Genomic DNA, 21,484 nt, shown 5'->3' with positions numbered 1-21,484 from the left:
GCACCCGTGTTAACAGGTTAGAGCAACCATAAAGCCTGCATGAGCCACACAAGGCTACAGTGGCACCTCATATAGAGATTCACCATATCACCTAACAAAAATAGACAGTGAATGATCTGTTGATAGTCATATTGACATCATACCAGCAACATTACACCTTTCACTATAGTTTCAATGTCCATAGCTGTAGAATATGTCACAGACATGAAAAAAAGTATAGTGTAACTGCTGCGGGTCAGCCTGTGTGGTGCATGCTGGGGCAAGGAGAATCTCTGGCGGGGAACTCCAGAACAGAAAGTCGGTGACAAACAGAGCTGCTTTTCTCGACTCTTGCTCAATTTCTGTGGTATTAGTTAGAATTGTGACTCCTGTGTGTTGTTTTATCTGCTTCCAGATGGAGATTTGGTGTTATTTTCCTTATTTGTTGTCAATTTCCCTCCTGACAGTTAGTTTGGAGGTTTGTTTGTTGGAGTGTGTTTGGTTCATTTTGGGTACTTGTTGTCATTGACAGTGACAGTGGGGCTTTAACTGGTAGAATAATCAATATAATCAATTAAAAAAACCTGTCCTGTATGAAAAGTGTATGTGGCTAACACAGAAGTAGTCCCAACCAGACCCCACCATGCCTGTCAGAAAGAAAGCTGCGTTCACCTCACATTTTAGTTATTTAGTTATTTTTCAAAATTGAGCACACACCTCTTAACCTTTTTCTGTCTAAACAAAATATGAATGAAATTTATAATGAAATGATACAAAATATTCTATTATTGATGGCCATTATCAAAGTCAAACTCTTGGTAGAAAGACCGGGCTGGCATTAGCAGCTGTCTGTGGTGACACCGCATGTGTGCAAGTCGCAGCAGTTCATCAAGGCACACGCACTGCACAGGTAGAGGTAGGCAGTGTTTCCCATGCAACTGCGTCAGCACGTACAGCACGCAACACTTACCAGAAGCACGAAATATCGCATGGATATGTCATACTTTTGTTTTACCTGAAAAGCTGTTTTTGATCATGGTAAGTAGATTCACTAAAGCGGTAAATTTTATTGTTTCATATGTCATAGTCATGGTTATTTGAAGTTTGGTGAAGTATGGTGACTTCGAGCACATTTAAACACACTGAAATTAATTCAAACTGACAAAAAATTTCCAGTGGAGTAAAAATTGTTTGAAATGGTTGAAATCAATTAGTGTAATTCAACCAGCATTTTACTGTCTTTCACCACTCTTCTGGTTCAGTGTTTTGATAGTCCGTCACAAAGACATATTTCCAAGTGATCTCGTTAAGCTGCAATATGGCGCAAAAACACTAATTTGACAACAACAGAATGTGGCGCTCGCATAAACACAGACCAATTTCATGTTGTGTTTATACAACTGCAAACATACACACATAAACACACCACCACAGCCTGATGGGCTTAGCAAGATTTTTATTTTCTTCCCTTGACGTGGGTTGCACTCTAACGTCACTCCTTTTTTTTTCTTTTTTTTTCTCCCAATGGTGCAGCTCCCCCCTCTCAGTCTCTCCCCGTGGCATCAGTCAATGAGCTGGAAGAAGGAAGAGACTAGAAGAGGCTGCTGGAGCGCCATCTCGCTTCTACCCCCTACTCCACCCCACCTCTCTTTCATTTGTATGTGTGTGTGCACTCGTACACTCACACAATAGTCTCTTAAGGCTTTTGGAGGATACCGTATGAGAGTGTAAGGTGCTTACCTTACACTCCTCTCCCATGGTTGTCCTTCAACTCCCCACTTACCTCTCAGAAGAGCTCTCTGCTGCTGCGCTGCCCATGTCTCAGTCATTGTCCCTAATTAGGGATTCAGGACCCAAGCCCATTCAATTAATGTGCAGCCACAATGCACCACAGATTCACCCCACTCTTCACCCTTTCAACCCCTCCCTATAGTCCTGAAAAGCCCTCTCTGTGGCAGATGGGGACATTTTTTAGTTAATTCAAATGACCAAAACTAGTGCCTGTTTGGCTAAAAAGACACCCTTACAAGATGATAAATCTAAAAAAAAAAAAAAAAAGAAAAAGAAATTGCATAAAAACTGTAATATTCATGTCATCACTAAAGGGAAGAAGGTTACACAAAATCATCACCAAATATGCCTCTCCACCTGAACTGCAGGTGGATAATGACTTTTTTGCATGTCTCACAGTGCATGATTATGACTTAATGAAGAGGTCTGATGTATGCAGTCATACTGTATTTGCATAAGGGCAGCTGAAGCCATGATACGCTGGTAGCGCAAAAGCTTAAAGACAAATGGGCTCATATTCATAATGTCACCAGTTTAAGTACCTGGACTGGTTGGGAAAATCTGCGCAGGGTGATGAAAATGTGTCTGCAACTACAGTACCATCATCATTTCGCCTTCCAGCAAGGCACTTAACCCCCAGCTGCTCTGATGGAGCAGCTCAGTGGCCGATAGACTATGGCCGTACTTAGCAGCTCACTGTGGCCAGCTCCTACATTACCAGCATAAATAAACCTTTCAAATATTAGGATCAAAGTTTTACTGAAACCTATTTAGGAGGAAGCGTCCACACTCTTAAAGTGTATAACTCCAGACAAAGCTGTTTTTTATAGTGGATAGCTCTTCACAATGGAAAAGTACTTGAGTCCAATGACTTATTTAACCTGTTACTTCACCTCACCCTACTCCTCTGTGAAGCAAATTCATACTTCAAGTCAAATCATATGGCCTAAAATCACACATTTTCTGAGAGGGCTTTACAAGGTGAACCACATATTGGACAACACCACCTGACACTTGATTTGGATAAGTAGAAACTCCACAGAAGAAACCTTTTAACAGGGAAAAATCAAAAGCCTTAAGAAGAGCAACAGAGCAGGGCTCTGTTCCAGGATGAACAGACACGCAATAGATGCCATACAGTAGGTAAAGTAGATAGAAATAGCAGTCATAGAATTATGATATAGAGAAACAGAATTTCAATATTAAGTAAATAAAGTACATAAAACATAATCTTAAACTTGCGTTAATTGTATTTATTTGTTTTAGCTGAAAACAAGCTGAAAACACATCATTTACATATTATCACTATATAAAGTTACTACTTGCAGGCAAATAGTTACCTATTTACACACCCAGCAGACACTGAGCAACATTAGCATTTATTTGAAGTCGTGTTTGTGTCCATCCAATGAATGTATGACCAAATTTCACTCTCCTTTAGCTAGCTTTGTGTTTGGTGCTGGACAGATAGTAGACAGTGGGTTTATCAGAGTTGTTGCAGAAAACAGCCAAATACTGTTGGAGACACGGTTGTAGTAGCAGTAGCAGTAGTTACCACGGCTTGAGGTTGAAGCCAATGCAGTGGTACTTTAAAGTGCAATGCCACTGACAGCCACTAGATGCTCGCTCCAATTGACTCCCATTCAAAAAGCCTCAACTTCTCTCTAGAAATACTACTACTTTCTTTCATTGAGTCATTATGGTCTCAGTCGCTAAATTCAGGCCCTCTAATAAGTGTGCTGGTGGCCATTTTAGCAATAGTTGTTCTGTTAATAAGATGCTATTGACAGTTTGCTCACCTGCTGCTCTCCCTGGCTCCGGGACTCGAACTGAATCAGACTGTTGTCACTATATATTGCGGAAAGTTTAATGTTACTTGATTACAGTACCTGCCCTGTTCGCACAATTTAGCTTAAGTAGCTAACGTCAGCCAAAGTGTGCACTGCTGGGTGTTCCCATTAGTGTTAGCTTCGGTTCAAGGTAGCGAGGCGTATTTTCCAGAGCATGAAAGTCAACACCTCACACTCCTTATTTGGAAGGTCCTAGCTCCAAAAGGAAGAGACGACACCAAACATAAGCAGCAGCTTTAAATGGCTCCAGTGTAAACCAATGGGTGACGTCACAAATCATTATGTCCATCTTTATATACAGTTTATGGAGTGGAGCGGAACACACAGGCACTTTCTCCACTGTTACTAATTTGGTAAATATTAAGTGTAATAAGTGAAAGACTTTCCGGAAAAGCATAAGACTGTGGATCATGCTTGCCAGAAAAAATGTATTTCTTCTCAAATCTACTATACTGTTTAAATCTGCAACATAAATGACAGACAGTCCACAGGCCTGATGACTTACCCATGCAAGATCTATCTAAATATAAGAATTAGCCAAAATGTCAAACCATACAATAGGTGTACACTAAAATCTGTGGCCACAGCCTCTCTGAGTCTGCGTACACACCTCCAACTGAGTGATACTTATCTTTCTTCTGTGCCAAATGATTCAATTACTTACACTCACCCAGACAGGAAATTAGGGATTTTATGTATGAAGTATTTTGCGGGGCTAGGAGGTGTGAACAGGCTTCTTAATGAAGCAAGCCAGCCTGAGTTCATAATGAAGATATCTGAGGAATGGGAGAATTATTGTGACCTGACCTGTAGACCTTCAAGAGACATTTACAAACACACACACTCTTTCACTCTCTTACAAGCACACACACACATTCAACCTAAATACATTCTGTACATTCTTGCCTCTTGACTTGAAGCTTACGTTTCATTCCACTGCAGCAGCAGTACTATTTAGGGGCAAAAAAAAGTGAAATCAAGCTACCCAAGTGGTGTAGAAAAACAAATACGCAGAGAGAAATTTAAGATTTGTTGACAACTTTGATATTGACATCAAAGAATCAACTGTTAGTTGCTGTTAGCAACACTAACATCATCTCCAAACTCAGCTCCACGGATACTAAAGAGACTAACAAGACTGAATGGATTGAAAAGGGTGAATGCAGGGATTCAGGGGCCCCCTGCTAGACTTTGTGCACCACTGGATCTGTCCCTGCACACGCTCAGCACAAATCCACATCATGATGGTCACTAGAGTCACTATTAAAAGGAAGTATTTTTACGCACATTCATCACATACTGTAGGTGCATTGCTATTGGAAAAACATAGAGGGAAGAGGAATGTCTGCACACTGACTCCAAACCACAAAATTCTTTAAACATCTTAAAACAATTAACAATTCAAAAAGTACGCATTGATACTTAGTCAGATGAAGGCTACATCACCTCTCAAAGAGTGGGAGTAAAGAGACAGTGTGCAGGCACTACAGTCACTATGTTAATGAATACACAAATAAATAAACAATACCCTGTATGTATGTACATGATATTGGGGCGTCATGGTGGAAAAGTGATTCAGGACACATACAGTGCCATGTCACAGCAACATGACTGGTTTGAATCCAACAGGGGACCTTTGTTGCATCACACCTCCCTCTTTCTTTCTCCTTTCACATTCCCTGTGTCCTTCTAAAAGGAAAAAATGACAAAAATGTAAAGGCACAGTCATTGAATGTGCTGTAGTTTAAGATGTGTGAGTGTTTTCTGGTCTGTGTGCTTCCTTTGTAACATTGGAGGAGTTTCAGTAGAAAATAAATATATATTAGTGGTGTAAAAACTAAACTTGACTGCAAGTTAAGTTTTATGGCCCATGATGTTGATGTGTATTTCAGATTTAGGAAAAATTATGCCTTTCTACATAATCACTAAAAGGAATTGCAAAATTCTCAAGGTGTATCATATAATTGTGATGTCTAGTTATATTGTACATTTCCAGTTTGATTGAACAGTGTCACACTGAACTTTGAAAGTGATCTAATTATGTTTTCTCAAGTATCAAAAGTTTGCATTATTTTTGATGTTAGAACCAGTATTGAACATGATTTATCCATCTATCCATGTCCTGCACAGTATCAAATATGAGTGAAAATGCCTTAAACAAAAGTAGTCCTGCTTATTTTGACAATGAATGCAGAAAAAGGGAATATGGCTGAACATGCAGTCTAATGCTCACAATCATTACAGCTGGTGTCATTTTATTTTGCAGCTTAACTAGTAGAGGGCAATAGCTTCATTCTAAGTGGAATATATTTATCCTTCACAAATGTCAAACTGTTGTTGTCACAGTGCCGTTGCTAGAAACAGCATTGGTGTGTGGCAAGCAATTGCCCCATGGGTATATCACACAAACACACAAATGTACGCATGCCCACACACATACAAACACACCTGTAAACATATACCGTGCGCTGGTATGTCAGCAACTGTCTCCTCCTCTCATCACATACATATACACATCTCCTCCTCCTCTTCTCCCACCCCACCATCCAATTCCACACACAGAGCCTCCCCCGATGTTGTGGCCTGCCCGTGACAGTAATTGAGGGAAGCTGGCCGGAACAGCGCGAAGATGGGGGGGAGGAAAAAGGGAAGGATAGGAGGAGAGAGAGATGAGAAGAGGAAGGGAGGGGGAAACCATTCATCTGAGACCCATGGATGTGGAATGGCATATTACAGGTCTAATGTGTAATTAGATAGATAGGGAATAAGGTCAGTGTGCTCTGAGAGGAGGATATCGCTGTCAGCACAGTGCCATCTAGTGGTGACGGGTAGCATAGGGCGCCTCATCCTCAGGTGGACAGTTGTGGAATGAATAGAGATCAAATTAGGAGTTAACAATGATTTATGACATATTCTTCACCATCTGCAAGTGGAATTTCTCGCATGTTTTTTTCTCAAACTGCATGCCGTGTGGCTGTCACGTGTACTACCAGACAATGGGGCATTTGTTCATTTTCGTCATGTGGATGTTGTGCTGTTGGCAAACTGATTTAAATGATTTTCAAACTAAAACTTTTCATTTTAACAAATTATGTCTTGATGAATTGGTTTGGATAAGCTGAAATAATAGAAATAAAACATTCTGTGCGTCAGGTTGTGTTTGTGAATTTGTGAGACACATGAAAACAACAGACAGACAAGTAGACAGTCTTCTTTTTTGTGACCAAATTTTTATTGGTTTTCCTTTTTTGCTTTTATTATGAAGGAGACATTACATATCATAATCAAGTAAATGAAATATTGTGTAGACATTGCCTAACATATCTACATCTATACACTAAGGGAATCACATATGCATTATAAATGTACATATATTTACATTGACATAGAGAGATGAACTTAAATACATAAATGATGTGAATAATACAGCAAAAGAATATGTACCCAGGAGAACCCAAAATAAACACATTGGTAGCCAAACTTTAAAATAAAATTCGATCACAATTTATTATAAATAATATTCAAACCTCTATTTAGCCCTCCTATGATTATAACTTAAACCTCTCTTTACCACCGCCCTCCCAGCCATCTTTTTCACTTAATTATTTATTTTAAATATCAATATAGGAGATATAGGAATAAACATATTGTGGCTTATTTTATACCCCAATTGTAAGATGTTGGTTAAATGTACAAGTTAACCTGTGTGGCCAAGTCTGCTGCTGTAGACTGAATTGGTAGGTCACATGGAGGGTGATACATAAAACTGCATTGTATTAGCCTACATGAATATAAGAATATAACCATAGCTTGTGTCAATTGTAACATTCATAGTATTTCATAGAAATCCAGAAAACAAATTAAAAAACCAAAAAATTAAATACATATACATATTCCCATTGACATACAGTATATTCACATAAAACTGTACATATACATCCATACAGACGGACAGGTTAACAGTCCAAATGTACAGTATGTCCATCTGCATGCGTTCATGCCTGTGTTTACATGTTTGCTATGGTAATGCTCCAGTCCCTAATGAGAGATCCAGGCCTCCTCTCCCTGCTTCCTGACAACAGGTGTTTGGTCCAGACCTCATGGAGACAGTCAGATCACATGACAGGAAGCTTTTAATGCTGCTGGGGCAGTAGTAAACAGAGAAATTACCATCCTGGAGCCAGGCAAATATTCCCTCCCTGCATTTACAAGCCCCATGCAATAAGTATTTGTGCAGCATAAAGCACTACAGATATGTGTAGAAGTTATTTCTTTAATTATTCACTATTTTGAATGTGTACAGGGGCGGCCTGTGGCATGGGCCACATAGGCAGTTGCCTGAGGCGCCAAATGAGTGGGACGTGTTTTCATGTGTTTTGTTCTTACCAACAGGTGTGCTTGTAAACAGCTTTTGGGAACACACACTTGTTCTCCCTTTGTTACATTTTCTTCTCTTTTTTGTCCCATTGACTTGCATATTTTTTCATCTGGTTTGATTTTCAAAGCCTTACTGGTTGGTGAGTTTTGGCCCAACAGTCACCAAATTTCATGTGCTACCTCAAACATTGAATGCTACCTTGACTCCTACTTGCCTTTTTGTTTGGAGGACTTAGAGGACTTTGCCTCAGCTGAAGGTACCAGTGTTGCACTTTATTTTAATATGAATTCATATTTGAAGTTCTTGGATTGGAAGTACCAGTGTTGGATTTTTTGTAGGGCTCCAAACTAAAATCTCATCTAGGGCACCAACATAGTTATGGCAGGTCCTGAATGTGTACCATATAGACAAAGTAAAGTTTGGTCAAATATTATTCAACATATTTTATATATCTACAAAATATAGATTTCATTTAATAGTGAGAATAACATTATGTTGGTGTGTCGTCAACTGTTGTGTAAAGGTAACAAATTTTGTACCTTTTCCATACAGTGTTTATGTATGCTTTCCAAATTAAGACAGCTAAATTAGTCTTACTAGCTAGCTGATATGGACAGATGTTATAAAAGAGAAACCGGCTGAAAACATCACAGAGAAATTTGTGAAGACATTTGTGAAGACAACAAGTATAACTTCATTTATTTAAGCATTTGGTTCAGGAGAAACAACCAGTTTGAAGATGTATCTTGGACTCTGGGGCATTGTGATGAGCATTTTTCACAATTTTTGTGAGACTTTTTTCTACACTTAACAATTGATCATCATGTAAACAAAAGTAAGAAGTGATTTCTTGAATTCCAATGTGTCTGCATTGTTGAAATCAATGCTTTTAACACTTTTGTTTGAGCTGTATTAGTTGTGATACACTCATATTTCAAAAAGTTACTTCATTAAAACTAAATTAACCCTAAAAACATCAAATTACTGCCAAAACTAAGGCTTGACTGCTGGTTACTCTGCTGTCCAAACACTGCCTAATCAAACCGCTCAGCATATTAACATAAAACTTATAAATGTGTATGTGCGTGTCTCTGTGTATCTGTGTCCGTGTGTGTGTGTGTGTGTGTGTGTGTGTGTGTGTGTGTGTGTGTGTGTCCACGCCAGCATACTCCTCTATCGTTCTATTACATGGGCCAGTGACTGCGCCATCTCTCCAGTTTCACCCCTCTGCTCTCCCAGACGTCTCATATTGCCCGGAGGGATGGTGTTGATGTGGGAGGCAGAGGCGGGGGGGCGGGGGGGGGGAGTGGAGGGCGGGTGACTACACACATTATCTGTCTGAGCGCAGCTCAAACCGCACGGCCACAGCCTCTATCTCCTCTCTGCTGACTTCAACATCTAACATTTGGTCCCAACAATCTTAGATTTCTTTTGTTCACTGGGCACTTGTTCATTCTGATAGGCAATAACTGAATTATTCACTGAGACAAAATGAGTGATGAGACAGTGCAGAGCGAAGCAAGTGTGCAAAATACTGCAGTAGCTTTCACTCAGATATCATGTCCAGTTAAACTTTTATAGATCTAAGCCTTTTAAGATTGTATTGCACGATGTGATAAACTCTATTCATGTGGAATTAATCAGGAATATTTTAAACTGCAGGATAATTGATGATGAACAACAGCCCCTCCTTCTATTTAACATAATAATTAATACTTAACCATATCTATATATACCATATAATTGTGAGCATATCTGTGCAGGTGGTATAGATGTGTTTCAGAAATCTATTAGATGGCCTTAGTCTAATTTAGAATCAATTCTGCCCTCTGGTGGTGACATGACAGACATAAAATCTACACAGGAAACTAAAGTAGAACAGTCATTTTTACTACAGGTAAACTGGGGTAAAGCTGAATGGAAGATAATAATCATAAAGATAATTGCCATATAAAATGTAATGATAGTTGTATTTTATACTGATTGGGACACATTCTCTTATCAGAAAGCAAAGGTCTGTCAATAAGTATATGAGTTGTCATCTTGATGGCATGAAACTTGTGAGTCATTACACTTTTATAGGCAATCATAGTACTTAACACTGGCTTAACATGTGATGTTATTCTGCTGGTAGGTTTCTCTTTCTGTTCACCTGGCATATCAAAAAATGAAAAAGAACAAGACCAAGACTGGTAATAGTTCATTTTCATCAGTCACTTACTATACTAAGACATAATAACACATTTAGGCATATTTTTTCTTATTGTTCACTCATCTTAATATTGTAAGTTAAATACGTATTGTTTGTTTGAATAAAATTCTAATAATAATAAAATTCTTATTCTCACTTCCTTTGCGCCCATTAATGTTTTTAAGGTGGTAGAATCAGACCACAGTAATATTTCCACTGAGTTACTGTCTCAAATCCATTCAGTAAACGCCCCCTCAACCGATGGCAATGAACACACAGGAAGACAGCTTACAGTAGCGTGTGCGGAACTGAATTTCTCAGAGGCATATCGTTTTATCTGGACAAATATCACAGAGAAGAAAACAGAAAGCACCTTTACTTTACTGACTTCATAATCACAATCCAAGACAAAGAACCAGAATCCCAGTGCTGACAACAAGAAAAACAGCAGGGCAGAGACAACTGACCACACCCTCAGCAAAGAGTAAACACTTGTGCTGACGCTCACCTTTTATCAGAGCTGTAGATTATCTCCCCATGCTCTGTTCTATTAATAACAAAATACACTAGGTGTTCCTTTATCTTTAAGAAGAGGTGGGAGCATTAGTAAGCTACTATCAGAAAAAAACAGATACTACAGATTTAAGAAGCATATTCTTCCCCAAACTTGATTTAAAAAAATGAAACTCTCTATAAATTCCCCGAACTAATCTCCCTGTGATAAATACCAAACATTTCAATAAGGCTGGATTCTCACATGCCAGAGGGCTTTTTGGCCACCCACGCACCTCTGAGAGCAAACATGACTAGCTTTGGCCGGAACTCATCGAGGGGAAGAGCTGATCTTATGTAACATTATACTGAAAAACCTCAAAACAGTTTTACATCCTCACGACTCAGGAAGAAAATGCTGATTCCAATTACTGCAAATTACTTGAAAGGTGTCCAATGTGGAACAACAAGAACCATGTTTTCAGCTTGACTGTGTTGCATACTGGTAAGAATATGTGTCAATACAAAAGTATATTTACTCCTAATTAAGTCTTTCGGCTGAACAATTCTCTATCAAGTGTGATATTAATGTCTCACTGTAACATATCTAGAGATTGATGCTGATGTGTTGAGTCACCTGTCACTTGTTTCTTTACAACCCTATCCCTGGTGCATTTCCTGGTTAAAGGTTAGGCTCAGGTGCCCATATGAACACTGAAACAGGTTTTTCTTGCTGTAATCATTCCTCCTGCTCATACAGACAATTAGAAGTTCTCTAAGTAATGGGCGACAAAATCGGCAGCCCTTGTTCTGAGCAAAAATATGTTTAAAAGTTTATCTGAGGATAATATGAGGCTTGAGCTTCTGAGTTAGTTACAGTATTTTTAGAAAAAAATCCCTCTTTGTGTTTCCTGTTCAGCTGCAGTGGAAGGATCTTAACAAAAAATGGAATTTGGCACTAAAAAGGAAGTAACTTTGAAAGATATTGATTTGGTTTGACTAATTTGGACTGCTGAAGCCTCATATTAGCTTCAAATACACTTTCAAACACATTTTTGCACATAAGGAGGACTATGGATCTTGCCCAAAATCACTTACATTGAAAGTGTATTATGAAGAGGTTTCTTAATGGTCTATGAATGGTCTATGTATGAACAGGAGGAATGGTTAGCAAGACATGTCAGTGTTTGTTTGGGACTATTGTTTCAGGACAGACTTGAAAAACTGTGAACTCCTCCTTTAAGTATGAAGCCAGAGATGCTTTTAGCTCTCTGCTAGCACACTGCAATTGAAGTTTTCCTTTGTATACATAATTCCACCACCTCAGGGAAAAAAAACTGACCTTAAACAACCACAAATAGACTATTTGAGAATCAGTCTTGTATCAGTGCAAATAAAACACAAAAGAAGCACTTTGGAACTTTTGAGAGATAAAAACTGGTGAATGTTTTCATACATAAATTGATACGACATAAAAAAAGACTCTTGACAAAGTGCTCCAACTATCTTGGAAGCAGGTTATAAAGCCAATGTTTTTGCATGTGCAAGCAGGAATGATGTCAACTGCTTGTTAATCATTATCCAGGATGGACAGTATGATGGAAGTAAATTCTGCCTTTATTACCCAGGACGTATTGCTTTTTCATTGTCTGGAAAAATAAACAGCTGTAAAATGACTACACTGTACGTTTTAATATCTCTACACTGAATACAGGAGCTAAACTGTTCAATATTAGCATGTGCCCTAATTCTGACCCTAGGCAGTCTTCTCGCAAGTGCACAATAGACTCCTTGTGAGAGCAGTCAAAGTCAACTATTTAACCGTTGTAAAAACGGTATGTTAGCCTTTTGACAGTTAATTCTTTCTCCCTTTTGCGGTCTCATTCTTTCCATTTGTCTATCAGTTTCAGCATCGTGGTGGCCCAGTGGTCATATGTGGGTGGTGGCTGCTCCGTCTGCATGTGACGGGCAAAACAAGAAAACAGGACCGGAAGAGAAGCTACCTCCCTAACTTCCTCCCTCTACGCCATCCACAGTCAAGTCCTAGAAAATCTGTGGCCTTACATGCCTCTGACACACTCACAAACAGCGTATTGATATCATCTGTGTGTGTGTGTGTGATGAAATGGGTGACACACACCACACTCAGCAGCTACTATCCACAGTGCTGTGCTCACCAGACTAAATCTAAAACACTGGGATTTACTGTACTTACTGTGTTTGACAAGCAAACACCACAAACAAGGGGGTAAAGACTATGAATTAATGAGCGTATAAGTTTGTCAATATTTTTTTTTTTTTTACAATGGAGAGAGCAAGAACAGAAGCTATTTCAAAAGACATGACTAAAAGCTAGCTTTCAGCTTTTATGAACATGATAATAACAGGCTTATTTTCGTTTAGAAGTGAAAGCACATTCCCAACCGACCGTTAAATATCAAGCAGTAGTGATCTCCAAAGGTAGCACTAGTAGATACAGATTTTCATTTGTTCCATCTGCTATTGATTTTTTAAGCAAACTATAACCTCAGATGTCATCACGTCTTTCTTTTTCCATGATACATGGTGATAGTGTAGGAGATGTGGATCGTGTGTTGTGTTGTGTACGATTATGTTGTATTTGTGTTGGACTACTCTCTGTAAAGCAAATCGCCCCTCAGGGACATTGAAGTTTTTGAATCTGAATCTGAATCTAATGCGTCACGCCATCGTCTTACATCAAACTGGACCATGTTAAATTGAAGATGTTTACAGAAACATGAAACCACTTCAGTTACCATGAGAGCATGATTCAGCGTTTACCGAGAAGCTGGATAACCTTTCCGTCGTGCTTGACAGTTGGTGTCTAAATGAAGACCACAATAGATGCAGCAACATGTATATAACAATACAAAGCTTGAGCTGATTGGCCATGAAGTATTTGGGCATTGCTTTAAATTATTTTGTAAAAAAAAACAAAAAAAGGGTGGAGTTGAGTGGCCTAAATAAAAGTGTAATGCATCACAAACACAAAATAGCACACTGCGGTTAGATAGCTTGATTTATATTTAGAGATACAGTATTTTTCACAGAACGAGATCAGTCTGGTTAGTGACTGATTCGCCAGAAGGCCATTAACTCTAATACACACAGTGGTGTGATATAAAGAGGCTGCCTCTTCTTGGTTACATAAAATTGAGTAGGAGACTTCTCTGATTTGGTAGAAATGTCTCACTTTTGCTAAACAATAAACAATCCGGCGGACACTGTTCCTGTTTCAAAATGCCGTGCCCAAGGTCAAACTGGCCTCAAAAAAAGAGACAAAGCAGTCACTGATCTACATGTATGACACCACTTCCTCTTGGATGAATTATTGTCATCGTACTTCAACTTTTAGATGACTGAGAATTGCAACAGAGCACTGTAAAAACAAATCATGGAGGAAAATATTCAATAAACAGTTTAATTCCTGCTCAGCAAATTGTGATTGGCTCTATTGTGTTTTAGACAAGATGAGTAAAGAAGAAAGAATTTAAGACTAACTGCATATTTTCACTGAATGAATGGATCAATTATGTGGGTATTAAAAAAGTAACCTCAAGTATGAAGCCAAACCCGCCCTCTGTCTGGTTGTTATCCCTCTGATCATGGAAAGTGTTCCAACAGGATGACTTCAAAGCAAAAATGCCAACATAACAAAGGCTTTATCAGCAATACAGTATACTGAATTGTGTGTGTTTAACCTAAGTCATGGTTTGTGATATGCCTTTGATGTGATGCGCGGTCTGCAAATAGCAGAGGAAGGGCTGGATCAGTATGTCAGTGTGTGTGGATCTTCTCATGACACATGAGTCAAACTGAACCATATGTTCTGCGTGTAACAGTGTTACACAGCAGGTCTGTAAACAGTTTGTGTTCCTCATTTTAATTCTCTCGGAAGTGTCAGAGTATAAGACACAAATAACACCAGGCAATACAACTTAGAACAATGTGAAAGGCCAGTGTGTAAGTAGGGCAGAGCCTCTGCTCGTCACAGCTTGGTGAAATACCACATATTGTGTAGAACTGCTTACAAGCAATGAGAGGCTATCAGTAGAAGTGTGCCTCATGAAAACTAGCCATATACTGTCTGCTGATGCCACTGGGTGGAGGCAAAATAAAGGAGATGAATGACAGTTGTAGACATACTGCACATAATTTTGTTAATTTGTTTGCCCTGAAGAAGCTGAAATATAATATTTCAACTTATATCATACTATATTTGACTTTACTGAACATACTATACAAAAACGGCCTTTTCTGTATCCACAAGCCCATGTGTAAATGACAGAGAAAGAGTAAACAAAACCAAAAAAAAAAAAAAAAGACAAAATCTGCATGTGACATAGAGTTTGTGTCATGTCATTGCAGTGGCAATACATGAAAGAATAATAATTATATTTGTGTAAGTGTGTGAAGTGGCAGGTTTTCATTCATTAACAGAGGAAGCCAGACAATAAAACCATTTAAAAGGTGTAATAAAGGGGGATTTCAAATGAACAGTCAACAGGAGGTGATTTCATTCGCCGGGAATCAGAAAGTAGGTATTCCCCTCCTTGGCTGTCGAGGACAGTGGTTTGGATTGCGCAGCTATGTTGCAAAGCACGACTCAGCACAGAGTGAAGTGCGGATGATAAGAAATCAAAAATAAATAAAAACGGAACTACGAAATTAAGGTAAAAGTTTCATTTATTCATTATTTAAAAGCCACATACTGTAACATCAAAATACTGAGCACCCAACGGCTAAACTGAGGTATGCAGCTCAGAGGAGGTTCACTGACAGATTACAATGATGGCCACATCACTATTGACCACTTTTCTCCAAACTAAGCGGCTAAATTTAGCGATGAAAAGGAGGACATTCTTCCTAAAGCATTTTTCTGACCAAAAGAACGTTCCAAATGCACTTATGTCATGAAGTCAAGCCCTACAAAGAAAAACCACCGAGTAAGACATGTTTGATGATGGCCTTGGCTTTAATTGTCCCCCACAAATCCTTTTTTTTTTTACTGTTTAAAATTGTGAACTGTTTACTCTTCCATACTTTAAACAGAACATAAAAGGCATAAGCCATAACGTCTGTAATCATTCGCAGTGCCCTTTTTCTCACACCAAACACACACACACACACTCACAAAAAAGTACACACAGATGCACAGACACTCATGCGTGCGCACACAGGGGACTTCCAGACCAACACACCTCCACCCACACGCAACCTCCATCGCTACAAGCTGTGAACCCCGAGACGATCAGACATTCCACACAGGTCTGCTCACATTTACATCAATAAACTAAGAATAAGGACTATTGACACGCTGCTGACTCTTTGACTTTAATACTGTAAGTGTTGCAACAACTGAGACTTATTGTTATGTCGGGTCAACATGCAGTTGATGAGCTGGGAGGTTGTGTGATAATAATTGTTTGCATCATTTTATAACTCCCCTTACGTACACTCACAAAATCTTAAGTGTAAAAACCACATACGAGTATATTTTGAGATACTTTTTATTTTACATGAGTTCATTTTATGCTGCTTTAAACTAATACTTCACCACATTTCAGAGGAAAATAGTACACTACGTTTATTTGACGGCTATAGTTACTTTGCAGATTAAATTTTCCGTACAAAACATATGATTTTCTGATATACAAATATACAAATGTGTGTAGAGCAGTTAAAATTAGCTTCACCTCGAGCAGCAACAATAATAAAATGCTGTTTATGCAGTAATGCTTCTGTAATAATCATATAGTAACATAACATAATCTGATGTTACTGATAACATAATCTGAGACCATTTGGATGCATAATGAGAACTTTTGATACCTCAAATGTATTTTACTTCTGTACTTTTTGTGCGATGGTGAATGCAAAACATTTCCTTGTAATTAAGTATTTGTACATTGTGTATAAAGTAAAAGATTTGAAAACTGCTTCTGCCAGTGGGGGAAAACAAAATTAAAGATGGCCTTTATCTCTTAGCTGACTTTTCAGAGGGATGCTGAGGACAAAATATATTTGTCAGTGCTCTAAAGTGGCTGCTGTAATGTGAAATTTCATTTTTTAATTTTTTTTTACAAAATATTCTTTCCGATTCTAATTTTATTGACTCAAGACCGTGACTGCATGGTGTGGGGTAATTAAGGCTTATCTGATTATCCGGGTACTTACTCAAGTTTAAGTACCTTAAATGAATGTGGTTGCGTGTCAGCTTAAATGCTACACACTCACCACTCACGCAAGGAAAGAAATCAGAAACTACTCATGCCCACAGACATGCTGAATAATTGTCATCTGTCAAAACAGACTTGTTATGTATGTCATATTTTCAAATACTAAGTGAACACAAGGCTACATTTTGTAAGTATATTAAAATATATTAATATTAAATATATTAAATAATATATTTGTCTAAAATGACTCATGAACCGTCTTTTTATTTAATCGTATTAAATTAAAGAGAAAGGTGTAGCACATTTCAAGTCTAAACCTCCTCCATCAAAGCTCATTGTCACTCTTCATTCAATCTTGTGGCTAACATGTTGTATTTTAAAGGTGTAGCTATAGCAAACATTAACCCATCTTTGACGAACAATCAGTCTGTCCACCCTCATCTCACAACACACACATTAATTTACTGATCAATTACTGGGAACATTCCTAACAGATGCCTTTGTATGCAGTTTGTATGCCGTTGTCTCTTTTCCATCATGACCACGTGTGATTACTGGAAGTCACACAAGTTTCTAATTTACTGCTGTGGTTAAACAATGAAGAAGCATGAAAAACATATAGTTTCACTTGTCAACAGTTTTCCATTCATAAGACACTGATATAGTAAGTATTTTCTTATATGAACACATACAGAAACTATTGTTTCACACAGTAATTGTTGCCTGTGCCATCATGGAGGTAGACAGGCATTCCAATCATTCCGTGAAAGGCCTCTATTAACGTGATGCATTCGGTCCATGGGCTTCTTAATACAAATCAGCTGTCATAGACACCACCCAGTTAAAAATCTATTTTAGTCTGCTCAGCAAAAACTGACCCAAATTTGATTCTGGTTTGTTCCAGTTTGTCACAGATGACCTAAAACACAGAGCTTTGTTTGCTGTTTTGTATAAATTTCAGGTATTTTAGTGCAGACACCATGGCTGGATTGCAAACCAATAAAATCATGACACTGCCCCCGGAGTCTCAGAGCTCCAGAGGCAGTTTCAAGATTTGCTTGGCTGCCCCTACCATATGGGGATGGTGATGGACTCCATGTCATACTAAATACTATAAACTGCTGTGCAGGTTTTGGGTGCCTTCAAAAACATCTATGTATAACTAAAACCAGACTTCCTGGGTCATATTTTGTTATCACTACATCAAAAAACAGGTCCCACACATGCAGGCTCTTGTGTTTGATATTTTACAGTGCTGATTTTGGTGTAAAAACCCAGTACCAGGGACCCAGCAGCTCAGTTTTGCCCTGGAGCCGTGGAGCAGGGTAATCAGGTGATGGCAAACAAACTCCTCCTCCTCACCCATTTTGCCTTCATTAAATAATCTTTTCTGTTGTCATATTATGTTGTTGTTTTGCAGTGAAGATAAATAACTAGAAGGCCTCCTGGCCCTGTAACAGTTAACTGTCACACTTTATCGACTTTACAGATCAATCAGCCACAGTGGGCAAAACAATCTTATCTTAAAGGTCTATTCAGTAGCTGTTCTAGAGCTTTCAATCATATGACACGATCTTCCTCAGCTGATGGAGTTTGCTCAGTTGTCATGAAAGAATAGATATTCAAATTTCCATTTTGAATTCTTGGCTTAAAGTTATGTGGAAATGAATGGAAACTTGAAGATATCAATGACAAGCAAATTCCCAACTGCTGAAAGAGATCATATGATATGATTTAACCGGCAGAAACAGTTCAAATTTGTTGTGATTCTGTCACATTCGTCGGGAGGAGTTGGTTTCCATCACTCCACAGCACGATGAGGAGGAGCCATGGATACATAATGGGAATAGACGGAAGCAAAATGCTGTCCTCCTGCTGTCAAAACTAGTTCCGGCGCATGCGCACAATCGCGCCACTGCAGCAACAGAAAATTACGTCACCCATTCAAAACACAGGCAAGCCCAGACACACACCGACCGACAGCTGGACAGGCGATGCAGGGCTTACTTACCCGAGCCAGACGACCGGTGACCCGGACAAACTGAGCAGGCTGGGACGGTCGAGCACGAACAACACATCAGCAAAAAGCTGCAGTTATTCTTTTTTGCCTGTTTGTGAGCTGTTCTTGTTCCTCAGATACACGCATCTTCAAGGCTACCTGTCAAAGCAATCTAACACGGAGGTTATATCGCTGCAGAGTTTTTGGACATGACAATGACTCTCGAGGATGGTCTGACGACAGCAGCAGCGCTGGGAAAAACGGCAGCTGTGGAGTGTCTTCTTCGGGAAGGAGCTAAAGTTAACGGTGTGAACAGCTTTGGACGAACTGCTCTCCAGGTCAGTGTCACCAGATGCGCTTCATCGGCAGATAAAAGCCAAATTTCACACTTAAATGTGTTTCATAGACATTATTAGGCTCTGTTATTCCTTCATATACACCATCAACCAAATATAACCAGTATTTACCACAGGGAAACCATTTTTAACCGAGCTGTTCAGTGTTATTTACTTTCTGAAAAAGTAAGGCGCACACAATGACGCAGAGTCCCGTCAATCTTTGGACTGCACTGATCAAACTTTATTTTTATTGAGGTAAGATACAGTCCAGCTTTACTGTCGAGTTGATAGTATATAGTAATATAAATTCACACTAAGATAACTGAAACGAAACTGCAAGTTTATATGCATGTATGACATTGGAAGTTCATTTTGGCACCGCATTGTTTTTGATCGGGCTAAAAGCAATAGCCTACATTTAAACAATGTAAACCTACAGGTGATGAAACAGCCTTGTACAGAGTTTGTGATTGCGTTAAATAAGAATAAGCATATATGTTTTTATGAAAATAATGCCTCCAGATGCGCATTACGCACTCCTCCAATCCACACAAAAACATGCCTCATCCATGTTGGACGTATCCTGTTCTTTTCCCTCTAAAATGGGATATTTACTGGAACAAATGTGTATAATCATAAACCAGAAAATTTGTTTTTATATTTTTAAATGTGTTTTTGAAAAGGTTGACGTGTGTCAGCCCGTGTGCCAGGCATAATTCACAAACTGCAGTGATCAGGCTCATTGAGGAAATAGTCCACTCACTTTTGCTTATAGAATTTATCTGTAAGATTATGATAATGAAACGAAACTAAATGCGCAAGGAGGCTTTAAAATGTTGTTAAACAAGTCATGTTGGATGCGGTGTTGATTTTCATTTTCGCGTTGCATAGTTTTGGTGCTTTAAATGTGGAATAATAACAGGCCTAATACTTCCCAGTGGCTCTACACTCTTCTTTCCACACACACACAAAATTGGTTCAGATGTAATCAATTCTAATAAAAGTGGGCCAAACGCGTCCCGTTTGCACGACAATACGGACAACACTTATTTGCATCAGCCACCTTTACAAATAATTGGTAGAGCAAAAATATTTAGTCATGATGTTAAGACTGAACGTCTTCTGTGATTTTTGTAAGACTTGGAAATGACTGAATAGATTTTTTTAAATGTTCTTATAATTAAATGATATTCTAACTCTCGGTTATATTGTTATGAAGGTGATGATGATGGGCAGCACGCAGGTGGCTCAGCTGTTACTGAAGCACGGAGCGGATCCCAACGTGACGGACAGAGACACCGGCGCCACACCGCTGCATGACGCGGCCAGGACGGGTTTTCTGGACACTGTGCGGCTTCTGGTGAACTTCCTGGCTAACCCGCATGCCAGGGACAACACAAACTATCAGCCTATTGACCTGGCCAGACAGAACGGTCATGCAGATGTGGTGGCTTTCCTGGAGTCTTTGTAAAAAAAACACTCTGACGCTGTGATATATAGTTTGTTTGTTTTTTTTCATGCTGCTTGTTTTGACGGGGACTCCAGGCTGAGAAAAGGCTGAGAGAAACGGGGCCCGAAAAGGCCTGCAGCCTAAATTACGCAAAGACTGTTTGCTGTAATTTTCTTTTATTTATTGGTCTGCTTTTTTTCCTGAATGGAAACTATTATTTTATTTTTTAACGAAATCGGGGTTATCAATCGGCATATGGTCGCTGATATGTGAAATAACAAAAGACAATATTGTTTTAAAGCCCGGTTACTCAGGCTGCTCAGCCTTTTACAGCCACTTTATCCTGTTTTATAGCCGTTTTAGCTTCCGTTGAATCATAGGAATATTATTATGAGCCTTAAATAAATCCTGGCGAACAGTTTTACTGTGGTAGCTATTATAGACTATTATAGACTATTTTTTAAAATAGGATCATGGTTCGTTTTCCCGGTTAATCTAACGAGATTACCGTATTTTGAATATATTTCCATGTCCAATATTTAAACAAATAACACAAAAACCAATGAGAATATTCGCACATATGAACATGTGTGTGTAAGTCATTAAATAACCGGTCAGCATTATCTTTGTTCCGTAGACTCTTTGCTGCACAATTATATTCAGATTTCGGATATTATGCACTTTAATAAAATGTCATTTCTTTAAGTTATAGATGGCAAAGCCAAAAACAAATATTTCACATATTGTCTGAAGGATGAATTACTGTTAAGGAAAAGAGAATAAAAAAAACAACAACAAATGATTATTTGACTTTGT

At 38.7% G+C, this 21,484-nt stretch overlaps 1 protein-coding gene across 1 annotated transcript; it reads left to right on the top strand.

The window, feature by feature from the left end:
• The first annotated feature begins 18,681 nt into the window (after window positions 1-18,681).
• On the top strand, window positions 18,682-21,470 carry cdkn2a/b (cyclin-dependent kinase inhibitor 2A/B (p15, inhibits CDK4)). Its single transcript, XM_067584809.1, has 2 exons — window positions 18,682-19,218; window positions 20,438-21,470. The coding sequence occupies exons 1-2, from the start codon at window positions 19,090-19,092 to the stop codon at window positions 20,687-20,689; spliced, it is 381 nt and encodes a 126-aa protein (XP_067440910.1). The 5' UTR covers window positions 18,682-19,089; the 3' UTR covers window positions 20,690-21,470.
• The last annotated feature ends 14 nt before the right edge of the window (window positions 21,471-21,484 follow it).

The sequence above is a fragment of the Thunnus thynnus genome, chromosome 3 (assembly GCF_963924715.1).
Source record: "Thunnus thynnus chromosome 3, fThuThy2.1, whole genome shotgun sequence".
Lineage (NCBI taxonomy): Eukaryota > Metazoa > Chordata > Actinopteri > Scombriformes > Scombridae > Thunnus > Thunnus thynnus.
Note: the sequence above shows the minus strand (reverse complement) of the source record. Positions and strands in the feature narration are given on the sequence as shown.